This window comes from Xiphophorus maculatus, chromosome 15 (assembly GCF_002775205.1).
Source record: "Xiphophorus maculatus strain JP 163 A chromosome 15, X_maculatus-5.0-male, whole genome shotgun sequence".
Classification (NCBI taxonomy): domain Eukaryota; kingdom Metazoa; phylum Chordata; class Actinopteri; order Cyprinodontiformes; family Poeciliidae; genus Xiphophorus; species Xiphophorus maculatus.
Window position 1 is genome coordinate 18,112,334 of NC_036457.1, and position 11,781 is coordinate 18,124,114.

At 40.3% G+C, this 11,781-nt stretch overlaps 1 protein-coding gene across 1 annotated transcript; it reads left to right on the forward strand.

The window, feature by feature from the left end:
• Window positions 1-4,280: 4,280 nt before the first annotated feature.
• snw1 (SNW domain containing 1) lies at window positions 4,281-11,213 on the forward strand. Its single transcript, XM_005809271.3, has 14 exons — window positions 4,281-4,334; window positions 4,829-4,982; window positions 5,124-5,285; window positions 5,372-5,467; window positions 5,869-5,975; window positions 6,752-6,856; window positions 6,971-7,040; window positions 7,153-7,218; window positions 7,310-7,426; window positions 7,827-7,968; window positions 8,036-8,138; window positions 9,535-9,652; window positions 9,837-10,000; window positions 10,356-11,213. The coding sequence occupies exons 1-14, from the start codon at window positions 4,321-4,323 to the stop codon at window positions 10,546-10,548; spliced, it is 1,611 nt and encodes a 536-aa protein (XP_005809328.1). The 5' UTR covers window positions 4,281-4,320; the 3' UTR covers window positions 10,549-11,213.
• The last annotated feature ends 568 nt before the right edge of the window (window positions 11,214-11,781 follow it).

Genomic DNA, 11,781 nt, shown 5'->3' on the forward strand with positions numbered 1-11,781 from the left:
ATATATAAAATTTGTTTATTAATGTAACAGGATGAGTTGACTATTTTTTTTTAGTTAAGACAAATAGCTAACAGAAGACTAAAGAAGAAAAGATCTCGCTCTCTCCTCTGCTCACTCTCCTGCAGCAGCAGTGTGAGAACACGTCTTATTGCCCTGCTGCCTCTGAACAGAGATATAACAGCGAAGCATCACCAAAAGGCGTCTCAAGACAAACTAACCTCTCCTCCTCCTTCGACTCCAACGGGCAGAAAGCCGCGCCGCAGTGACTCAACGCGGCTTAATACTTTTGGGTTTGCTTCCTTGTGGAGCCGAGATAAGGAGCCATCCATCACGGGCCTCCGCCCTCGACCCGAGGATTCCATTAGGGCCCAAACAATATGTTCACTGTTTACATCGAGCCCGCGCACAAAGGCAGTGCCAAAGAACCAATTTCCTCTTACCTCATTGAATAAGGAATCTCATTCATCTTCCGACCGTGCACATTTATAAAAAGCAGACGCGCTGAGCGGAGGCCCATTATCAAGCTGTCTCCGGCCGCCCAGCAACCAGCTGAGCACAAACGCAGGCTGATGGAGGCACGTCGGCTGTGCTCTTTGGAGATAGGAAGGCTGCTAAATGGGGAGGTTTGAGCGGAGTCAGGCGTTTTCCACGGAGGAGCACTTTCTTCACACGTGCATCTGCAAAGCTTCTGCAACAATTATTACAACCCTTGTTATTCAGCCGCCCAAAATGGGCCTCTTTGTGTCGATTCTCTTGTCCCATCTCCTCAATAAAGCACCTGCAGTTTTTTTTGGTTGCTGAGTAAATTTCCATTCATTTTTTTTGTTGTCGAGTAAAGAAGAGAAAATGTGGCGTGTTTAGGGATACACCCTTCACAGGAAGAATAAGCCACAAAACAATCATTTTTTTTGGTTGCTCACTGAGTGCCAGACACATGCTTATTAATGGAAGGTTGAGTGGAGGGAAAGCAGTAGGGATATCCGCAGCCTTGAAAGGGTTGGCAGCTCAAACACATTTAAGAATTTGTGGGAGATTTACGAGGCATCTAGTACGTATGGCCGAAGCCTTCTTAATAAATCCCAAAATTGATCTTCATGTGTTTGGAATAACTGTCCTGTTAGACGACCCGGTTATGTTCAACCAGTTAACTGTAGCTGCTGATCTGAGGTGAAGTTGACAAATTTGAAGCTTGACCCCAACAGGTTCTTGTGCTGTTGCTGAATATTACAAACATTTTATTTTTTTTTATTTTCGTTTAAATCTGAATCCGACAATTGAGTTTGGATGATTGAAATGTTGACCCAGTTGGGTGTTACAAAATAAAAACCATTCCAAACACATAAAGTCTAGTTACAACCATTTTTTGTTTTTCGCAACCATTTTTCATTTTTCTGTTTTAATAAGTGACGACTTATGCTTGACTCACGTATTGGATTTTTACCTATGATTAGAGCAGTATGAAAAAAAAATTCCTTACTTATAACATGTTGTGCAGCAGCTTCAGTAGCTTTATTATGAAAACATCCTTTATTTTAAAGAAAGAGTGCCAGTCAATTACTATTATTCTCACGCCCCACAGAAGTTGCAGCCCTGGGCAACCGCCTATGTGGCCTACGCCAAGAGCCAGCACTGTGCGCATATGATGTTTGGATGTAAATTTGTGACTGTCTGACTTTATTTTTGTGTTATTCAGGCCTTTTTTTTCTCAGGGGACAAGAGGAAAACTGGAGAAAAATGCTGCCTGTGACTAAAAGTAGCAAAGAAACTGCTGCATGTTGGCTCATTTTTCTACCAGTATATGCAAAGGTTAAGTAATTCTATAACGACCCTGCTGACACTGACTGACTTTCTGAAGTCAAAGAAAGAAGTCAGATGTGGAGTTTTTCTTCTGATCCAAGAGGTGGTTACTGTACTCCATCTATTATTCATCTCTGAATAATAATAATAAAAAAATCCATCTGTGAATCTCAACCCACCTGTCATGTCTCAGTAAAAAAGAAAGAAGACATCAGATTTGCACGATAGAGCTGATTGTAAGTCAGGGCCTTGATAAGAAGAGCATTTTGTTGGAGAGCAGAGGCTCTCAACCTTTTTTCTAAGAGCGCCACCCCAGGAAATACTGCTGTTTTTTGAAAACTCAGTTGCTAACAGATATCTAATAGCAAAGTGTCTTATAAAGATACAAGTAGTACAAGGATTTAGGCATTGGAATAGAGGGCAAAAGTTTTGTATCGGGTTATACAAAACCCCCTGTTCTTATATGTTCAAGTTCAAAATTGGAGGAAAAAACATGCCAAAGTTTTCAGATTTTATTTTGAAAAAAAAAAAAAAAACCTGATAGGTGTGCTCCTTTGGCTTGATCTATTTCCTAAAATCCAAACAAAATACGTAGAAGTTTGTGTTTAAAACACAAACACAAGTATGAAATGACTTGTATGGAAGTATGAAACGTTCAAGAAGTAAAAGGCGATGTATAAGTCAAAATTAAAGGTTTCCGTCTTAAAGTTAAATAACAGTCACATGTTCAACCTTGATAGCTTTGCCTGTGGCTTCAAACTTGTGACTGATCCTTACAGAGTGACTGTTTTCGGTTTACACTGTGTTAGCTGAGTGCTGTGCCTGAATCAAAGCACAGTACACGGCCATGACTGTGCGAACACGTCACTCACACATCGCCTCTCGAGTTGACACAGTTTGAAGTCGCTGTTTCTCAGCTGCTGCTTAAAGAGAGCCAGTAAAACACAGCAGCTAATTTCCAAACACTGGCACCGAAGTAAGCATCAATCTTTGACGCCTAACAGCCGTCTGCAGCCCGACCGAGGCGTGACGAGAGAGACGGCTCGGTGCGCAGTCTCCAGTCCGCTGGGCTGCATAACGCCACAGTGATGGCTTTCCAAAGCATGGAGAAAATAAAAGTGTCAGGCCACATGAATCATAGTTAATTGGAATTAATTGAGCCAGCCGTAGTCCAATCATCACATAAATTGCAGAATCCTTTCTTTGTAGAAGCAAAAAGTTTCAACTCCTTACAAGATGTAATCAACGGCTTCTGTGAAGCATTCCAGAGATGAAATCATCTGCTTCATGAGTTGCACTGCACAGGAAATTATCAGAGTAATTGGAAGCTGATGTGACCATATTAATAATTTCACAAATAATCAATAATAATCATAAAAAAAGTTTTTACTTGTAAGATTGTATTTTTTTTACAAGTGTGATCAACAAAACAACAAAAAAATTACTCAATAATAAGAACATGTCATCACAGTATAAAATTAATTGTAGTAAATTTGTAAAGCTTGTTCCTCTAGAGATCGGTGTCAAATAAATGCTTTGAAAAATAATCATCCCTGTTTAGCATAGAGCCTTGTAAGGAACAATTATGAGGTGAAACATTCAAAACATAATTTAAACATTTTCTCTTTTTTAATGCAAAAAAAAAAGCAAACAAAATTTTCAAGCCACCAGTGCGAGGAGGCTGGATGGAAAATCTTCAAGCTTTTTTTTTTTTTTCAATCATAGGATTGTACAGCACAATAAATCAGAGGCACAGAGAGGCAGATACAGTCCCCCAAAAAGTGCCACAATCCAACCAATATATACAGTATTAATTTGTAAGATAAATTTTCATTTATTTGTAAGTTTAAAAAGACTGCAACTACACCTTCTATAAATACATGAAAAAATAAAAACAGAAATGTTTGTGAAAAAAAATACATAGTTTAACGTGCCACTCAAAACATCAACTGATTATATTTTAAGTCTTTGCACAGTAGTGTCAGTGGTTGTTTAACTATTTAATATTTTCCATTACTGTAAGCGTGGCTCATGAAATAGTCTTTCATACTGATTAGTTAGACTAGCTTTCCTCCAAATAGTCACCTTTTTCTGTAACATTGTTGAACAGTGCTTATCATGATAGATACATAAATAAATAATAACAATCAATATTGAAATAGTCACACTTTAACAATATAATGAATATAAATGCTAACTACCAATTCCTACATTGACATTTTTATTTCGTGACAACGGGAATGTATATTCCATTTAATATGAATAATGATGTTTTAATGTACTCCTGTCCAGGGTGTGCCCCGTCTCTCGCCGGTTGACCGCTGGAGATCGGCACCAGCTCCCCTCGCAACGCCATTAAATAATCGTGTATGATAACGGATAGATGGAATGGACGTTTTTATGTAACGTCTTGTTTCATTGTTGAATTTTGGCCCTTTTGCCACTCCATACCTATTCTGTTCGCATTTCCTGCTGCAGCCTGTCACCGCGCATGCCCAGTTAATCGGTAAGGAAGAAAGGAAAATGTCTCTTACGAGGTGAGTCCTTAAACAACTGAGCTTTACGGCTTCGTAAGCGAAAAATATGTCATCTTTACGATCTGATTTGCGCTCCCCGTTAAGTTGGTAGAAGGTGTAGGGTTTTAAAAATCCCAGATGTCGGCTATTCTTTTGCTTAATTAATGCTATCGGCTTTAGCTGCGGCTAGCGAGTAAAACTACGGCTTAACGTGAGCATTAGCTTAGCATGTTCACGCAGTAGCAGGTGGTTAAAAAGTGATGTGTTTCTATTTCACGCTATGTTTTAGTTCGACAAAGCCATGGCTCGTTGTTTTTAGCTATTTGTTACAATATGTAACATGGTTAATTATCGCTCTTGTTGGTCTTCACCTTAAAAAATGGAACAGTCGCAGGCGGCTAACGGTGTTGTTTGACTCCAGTATTTGGCCTTTTTATATAACAGTAAAACTGACGAGGGTGTTTTCGTTATTCCTTTTATTAGTAAAGCTGAGGAGGTATGTGTTGTTTGTGAAGCTTTTTACCAGCCCCGACTCAGCTGTCGCAGGACCAGCTGGAGGCAGAGGAGAGGCTCCGGGCCCAAAAGTCCCTCTCCACCGCACTGGTGGCATCCCGCAGAGAGCCGCCTCCTTACGGACACAGAAAAGGCTGGGTGCCCCGCTCGCTTGAGGTGCGCACTTCATAGTGTCCGACATGACACCAGGTTTTTCTCTGTGCCTACCTGTTGTTCCGGCTGCTTTAATCAAACCCAGTAGTTTTATTATGCGCTTGGAAGTCTTTGCAAACTTTGAGTGATCTGTATTTTTTGTAGGATTTTGGAGATGGAGGCGCTTTCCCAGAAATCCACGTGGCCCAGTTTCCGCTGGAGATGGGCAGGAAGAAGAAAACGTCCAATGCCCTGGCAGTACAAGTGGACGCAGAAGGAAAAATCAAATATGACGCCATCGCGAGGCAAGGCCAGGGGAAGGAGAAGGTCCGTTGCTTTCCAGGTGCAGCAGATTTCGCTGTACAAAATGTCGTCTGATTTGTTGCGAAATCAAATGTCTTTCGTCGTTTCAGGTGATCTTCAGCAAATACACGGACCTGCTCCCGAAGGAAGTTCTTAAAGATGATGCTCAGGAGCTCCAGAGACCTGATGAGGAGGCTGTGAGAGAGGTACAGTGCTATATGCATCTTTTACCTGTCTGTCAAGAGCTTCAGCCAGGTTTTCATCAAATATTCTAGTTGTAATGTTGTAATTTCTGTCATCCATGCATATAGAAGTTTTTTTTTTTCCAAGAGCATTTAAGTCTGTCACTAGAAAAGATGATTGATTGCGTCTATCCTGAGTTACAGTCATCCAGGTCAGGATAGTTCCTCCTTCACCTGCCAATAGGTATTGAAGGCTTAGAAAAAGCAAAAAAAATTCTTATCTGTCTGTGGGATTCTGCAAACCCTAAAATATTAAACACAAGCTTGTTTTTCTATTATTGAAGCACTAAGGGGATGGGTAATTTACCGGATTGTCTTTTTTTGACATGGTTCTATGCTTTTTTTTGTTGTTGTTGTTTTCCTAGCTGACAGAGAAAACCCGATCCGCCCTGGAGAAGCAGGTTTCTCAAAAGATTGCTGCCGCCATGCCTGTAAGAGCTGCGGACAAGCAGGCCCCTGCACAATACATCAGGTTTGTGTTTTAGTTGGTTGATGAGTTGCAACACTTTAGATTTGTCAAAAAAAGAAAAGAAAGCAACTAGCTTTTAATTCAGATTGCAGTGGGTTCTAAGAAAAACTCAGGTTATCTTCTTAGATTACATTTTTTTGCCGTTTAAGGGCACCCGCATTTTATGTCATCAAACATTATGAAGCTTTGACATTTTGTCATCCCTTATTAGATATTACTACCAATCTTCTTAGTCTTAAGTGATCACCATTTTTGTATTAAAATAAACATTTATTGTTTTTAACAAAGACTCATCAAAGCTGGCTTACTATTAGCATCATTTCATTTAGAAAACTTGATTTCTAGCCACAATGAAGATGAGCTGAGAAAGGCTCACGACTTGTTTTTAAGAATCTAATGCGGTCTACTCCGTTGCTGCATATTATAATCAAAAATAATCATATTTTTGACTGCAGTTTCATAACTCCTTAAACAGCCTCCGGCTCCAAAGAAAATCGTCCTTGACAATGAGTCTGAACTGTCAGTGTTACCACTTAAATTCATTAAAATCATGTTGGTATTGCTTTAGAAGCTTTTCACGTTATTTTTTATTTTTGTTGTGATAAGAATTTTTATATTTGTGGCATTTACCTTAAAATGTAAATCTGCAACTTGTTGCGTCGATAACTCTCATGCTGGTACAGCGTTTAGCGTTCTCCATTTGGTCCCAGTTGGTGCGTCTCCTTTAAAGTCCAGCGTTTACGTCTGATAAAACGTTTGCTTCTCTCCCCCTCTTTTAGATATACGCCGTCCCAGCAGGGAGTGGCTTTTAATTCTGGAGCCAAACAGAGAGTGATCCGTATGGTGGAGATGCAGAAAGACCCCATGGAGCCTCCTCGCTTTAAGTAAGCGCCCCGCGCCTGACTCTTCAGTTGCCTTTAAAAGCACAACTCTTTGTTTTCTTTTCTGAAGGAAAACGTTGCACTTCTGTATGTAACGTGGATAAATTTGTGTTCCAGAATCAACAAGAAGATTCCCAGAGGGCCTCCGTCACCGCCGGCCCCCGTCATGCATTCTCCCAGCAGAAAAGTAGGATTCAGCGGAAATACTCTTCCCGATTCATCCTGCTTTTCAGCCTTTCAGGTCTAAAATATGAATCAAAGTAGGATTGTTTCGGGACAGTTCTCCCTCTTTGTTCCAGATGACGGTCAAAGAGCAGCAGGAGTGGAAGATTCCTCCGTGCATCTCCAACTGGAAGAACGCAAAGGTAATGCCTTCTCTTCCCTCATTCATACCGACACTGAGAGTATTTTATTTATTTTTTTATCTTTTCCTGCTAATTTGATGTTTTCCTTCAGGGCTACACCATCCCACTAGACAAACGGCTGGCTGCTGATGGAAGGGGTCTGCAAACAGTTCACATTAACGAGAACTTTGCCAAGCTGGCCGAGGCTCTCTATATTGCAGACAGAAAGGTGACGTGTCATTAAAAGTGATAAGTTGTAAATATCTTGTGTTTAAAAAATATACAGGGCCTTGCAAAGCTACTCATAACCCCTTGAATTTTCCGTATTTGGTCACGTTCCAACCACAAACGGGGATGGAGTGGGGCAATTTTGCAACTTTGTTTACATTTTTTTCACCCCCATGTAAAATATTAGGCAAAAACGTAGCATGTAGTGTAAGTTTTTTTTATTGCAGTATGGCAAATGATCATAAATAAAAAAAAAATGAGCACACTAAATCCCAATGAAATACATTAAAGTTTGCGATTGGAGCACAGCAAAATGTAAAACAAAGTTCGGTGGGTGTGAATAGTTTTGCCAGGTGCCTCTATATGCAGTGAGCCAATGTTAACGCCGATGTCGCGATCAGGCCAGAGAAGCGGTGGAGATGCGAGCGCAGGTGGAGAAGAAGATGGCTCAAAAGGAGAAGGAGAAGAAGGAGGAGAAGCTGAGGGAGCTGGCTCAGATGGCCCGAGACCAGAGGGCCGGGATCAAGAGCCACGGCGACAAAGGTGGGTCCTGGACCGCAGCGCGACTCGCGCCACTGGAACGTTTTCTCACTTCTCATCTTCTCCTCAGGCGGTGAGGACAACGAGGCCAGGGAGCGTGACATGATCCGCCACGACAGGAGGAAAGACCGACAGCACGACAGGAACATTTCCAGGGCGGCTCCTGATAAGAGGTGCTGGAAAACACTCTCTAAACACACAGCATGCGAAGTCATCTTCTCAGTTCCACACACTGAAATGCTCCGCATCCTGCTGAATCACGCAGCGGTGGCGGTGCTGTAGCACTTCCATATCTGTAGGTTTTATGTATGATCAGTGTGTGTGTGTGTGTTAGGAATCCATTTGCTCTGTCAGCTTGTTTGGTGATGGGGGGGTGTGAGTCCCTGGAAAGGTAGAGAAAGTGAAATTCACAGGGAAGCCCATTACTCTTGTGTAAAAATGGCTCCCGAGTTCAATCTGAAAATACTGTTTGCTGATTAAAAAGCACGCCAAATGTTTACTCTTCAAAAAGAGCTTTTTGTAGCTGTTCCTTATGCTGTTTGTTTCTCTTTTTAGCAATAAAGTACATAAGAAAGTCCCCACAGCAGCTAAGCTTCTGGTTTTGTAATGATAACTTATGCAATGAGTTTCTTCTCATTTATTAAAGGGGCAGTATTACGTCAATTTGGCCTTGGTTTTGTAATTCTACATCATGTTATGTTACTCCCTCATCAATTTTTTTTTATTTTTATTTTTATGCATGTTTGGGAGATTGTTTAATCTGTGAATAATGCCTGGCAGGCAGAAATAATAATTTAAAAAAAAACATCCAAGGAGATGCAGAAACTACTAAAATTGAGTTGAGAACTGTCCAACATTTATTAAAGACTGGAAGCAGCGGTGAACCATTGTCTTCGAGGATGAAACTTGGTCAGAAATAAAAGGTGAATGACTGCAGTCATCAAATCGTGTTCACCAAAAGAAGAAAACAACAGTAGAACTTGGCACTGTATTTAAGAAAAAGTTACTATATACTATATGTGAAGGGAATCCTAGAGCTTGGGACTGAACAGCTGAATAGGTATCGGAACGCTGCAAACCGGAGAAAAAGGCTGCAGTTTGCAAGGGAGCATTCTGATTGGACTGTAGATGTAAGAAGGTCATGTGATTTTAACTGAGAGTTTACAAAATAGTCGAGGAAATTCACACTTTAGAATTTATTTGGAAAAATTTGTTTAGGGGAAGTTAAGTGCACTAGATGTGTTCAAAGTTAGCAAAGGAGCTAAACAAAAAAAAAAAGTTAGCTCCTCTATTGGCATACTAGCAGAAATGATTACACACATTGCATACAGTAATGTGTAATATTCAGCTGTTGCTCAAAGAGTAGCTGCAGTTTAACTTTGATTCATTTCCTTTCAACAGACTGACATTTTCCTGGAGTTTTATTTACATTATTTTCATGTTATTTGTTTACCCCTCATTAGAACCTTAAGATCATTTTGCTACTGATGGGGATCCTGCATATTGTATCCTCTGACATAAATGTTTCATCTCTTGTATGTTTCCTTTGTTTCTTTGTTTTCCCCTCAGATCGAAGCTCCAGAGAGATCAGGACAGAGACGTCAGCGAGCTCATCGCTCTGGGCAAGCCCAACCCTCGTACCTCCAGCGAAGCTCAGTACGACCAGCGACTCTTCAACCAGAGCAAGGTTGGAGCGCACAAAAAGCTGAAACTGCACGAATTTAGCCTCGCGTTCATGATTTGTGCCGGAAAAAACCTAAATTCTGCTTTCCCTTCATGTTAAAATTGAAAACCAGCATAACTTAATTTATAAAATGTTTATATCCTGCAGGTAAATGTGTAAATTTTCCATTTTTTAATTTAATTTTCAGGGTATGGACAGTGGTTTTGCTGGCGGCGAAGATGAGACCTACAACGTGTACGACCAGCCGTTCCGCAGCGGCAGAGACATGGCCTCCAACATCTACAGACCCACCAAGAACGTCGACAAAGAAGCCTACGCGGATGACTTCGACTCTCTCATGCAGAACAACAGGTAGCCTTTTTTGGGTTTTTTGTTTTTGTGTTTACTGCTCAGTGCTGGGAGGTGACTCATTTTTCTTTTTCTGCACCCACTAACCTCTTCACCAGAGCTCCTAATAAGGATAAATCATTTTAGTTAGTGTTTTCCTTTAAGAATAAACCAATTAAATTGACTCGAGCTATGAAAAAAAACAATTTAAATTTCTGATGGATAAAAAAAAGTGACTGAAACTTTCCAACAATTCCCAGGATTGTTTAACTTTTTCATTATCTCTTTAGCGAGAAATAGTCCGTTGAGCATTCTGCTGACTTTAAAAAAAGACAAAACAATTATTTTCCTTTTTTTTGTGTGTGTGTGTGTGTGTCAGATTCGCTCCAGACAAAGAGTTCTCCGGCTCAGACCATGGGCAGCGGCGTGAAGGGCCTGTGCAGTTTGAAGAGGATCCCTTCGGTCTGGATAAGTTTCTGGAGCAGGCCAAACAGCACGGCGGCTCCAAGAGGCCGTCCACCAGCAACCGCTCCAAGGACGACTACCACGACAAGAAACGCAGGAAGGAATGAGAAGCCAGTCATAGTACCCATACGGAATGCGATTGTTGTCAAAAATTATGTGTGCTTGATTGTAACATTTATGTCAGGTCAAGTGCTTTAAAGGTCCATGAAGTCTCCCCTGCTGTGTGGACACAACAACTTTTATTGACATCGAAATATGAATGTTACAATCGTGCACAGGTCTTTTTGACAGTTACTTTTCTCCGTATCTCTGAGGAAAGTCTGGAATCAGCATTTTGGATGAGTGCATCAGATTGTCTTTGCCTCAAAACGTTGTACTATATAAGATTTATTTTTCTCCCTCTGGTGTCGTTAACACGACTCCTTTTAGTCTGTTGAACAGTGATGATTGAACAGGGCAAATATAAAACCAACGGAGCGAAACCTTTGGAAGTCTGTACATTAAAGCCAGTGTTACTTCAGATAATTTCTGGAAATGTTCTCTGGAAATGTCCAGATCTCTCTCCTCTTTTTTTTTTTTTTACATAGCTAGAACTGTTGCTGTCTTTTTTTTTAGCTTTCTTCCTTTCTCTTTTTTCCCTTCGTTATCTTGTGTTTTATTTAAAAGTATCTGCTTGATCACTGCCCAGCAGGTTTCTATCACTATCTAGAGGAACAAGCTTTATAAATGCTGTACATTGATAGCACTGGAATAAAAATACATATTGTGTTAACATTTGGTGCCTGTGCTTTGTTTAGTAAAGTCAACTTTTCTCGTTATTTGGATTTGTGATGCTGATTTTTCCAAATTTCATCGCGGAAAACTTTATTCAGGTTAGCCGCTCATCCTTATAAAGTCTTAATGCATCTAAAACGGAGGCCTTAAATTGTCTTAAATTCATTTAAAAAATGCTAGGTGGCCTTAAATACATTCATCTCAAGTCTTAAATTTTGTGGGCTCCTTTGTGTAAGTTTTTTTTTTCTTTGATCTTTTCTATCAGGCTACAGTTTGAGTCACCCATAGAGGTCTTTGTTTCATAATCAGTTGAGGTTACCAGTAGCTAGGTGCTAACTAGCTTCTTTTTTTTTTACAACCGTCATGTAAAGTGCAAGTTTATCACCAATTTATCATCTTTTGTACATTTCTGTCGCCACACAGGTCTTAAACTTCCTTCATAATGGACTTAAAAAAACCATTTTATTTTGGGTTTGCGAAACCAGCAGAAACCCTGTTCATAAAACACATCAAACCTCGAATTATTTGAATACCAGTGATTATTAGTTGCTCATATCAGCTTCTCG

What these genes read in the sequence shown, in the direction of transcription:
- snw1 (XM_005809271.3), top strand. An exon ending in GGGTGCCCCGCTCGCTTGAG is followed by an intron (nt 4,983 to 5,123) that starts GTGCGCACTTCA and finishes TATTTTTTGTAG; the next exon opens with GATTTTGGAGATGGAGGCGC. An exon ending in TCTATATTGCAGACAGAAAG is followed by an intron (nt 7,427 to 7,826) that starts GTGACGTGTCAT and finishes TGTCGCGATCAG; the next exon opens with GCCAGAGAAGCGGTGGAGAT.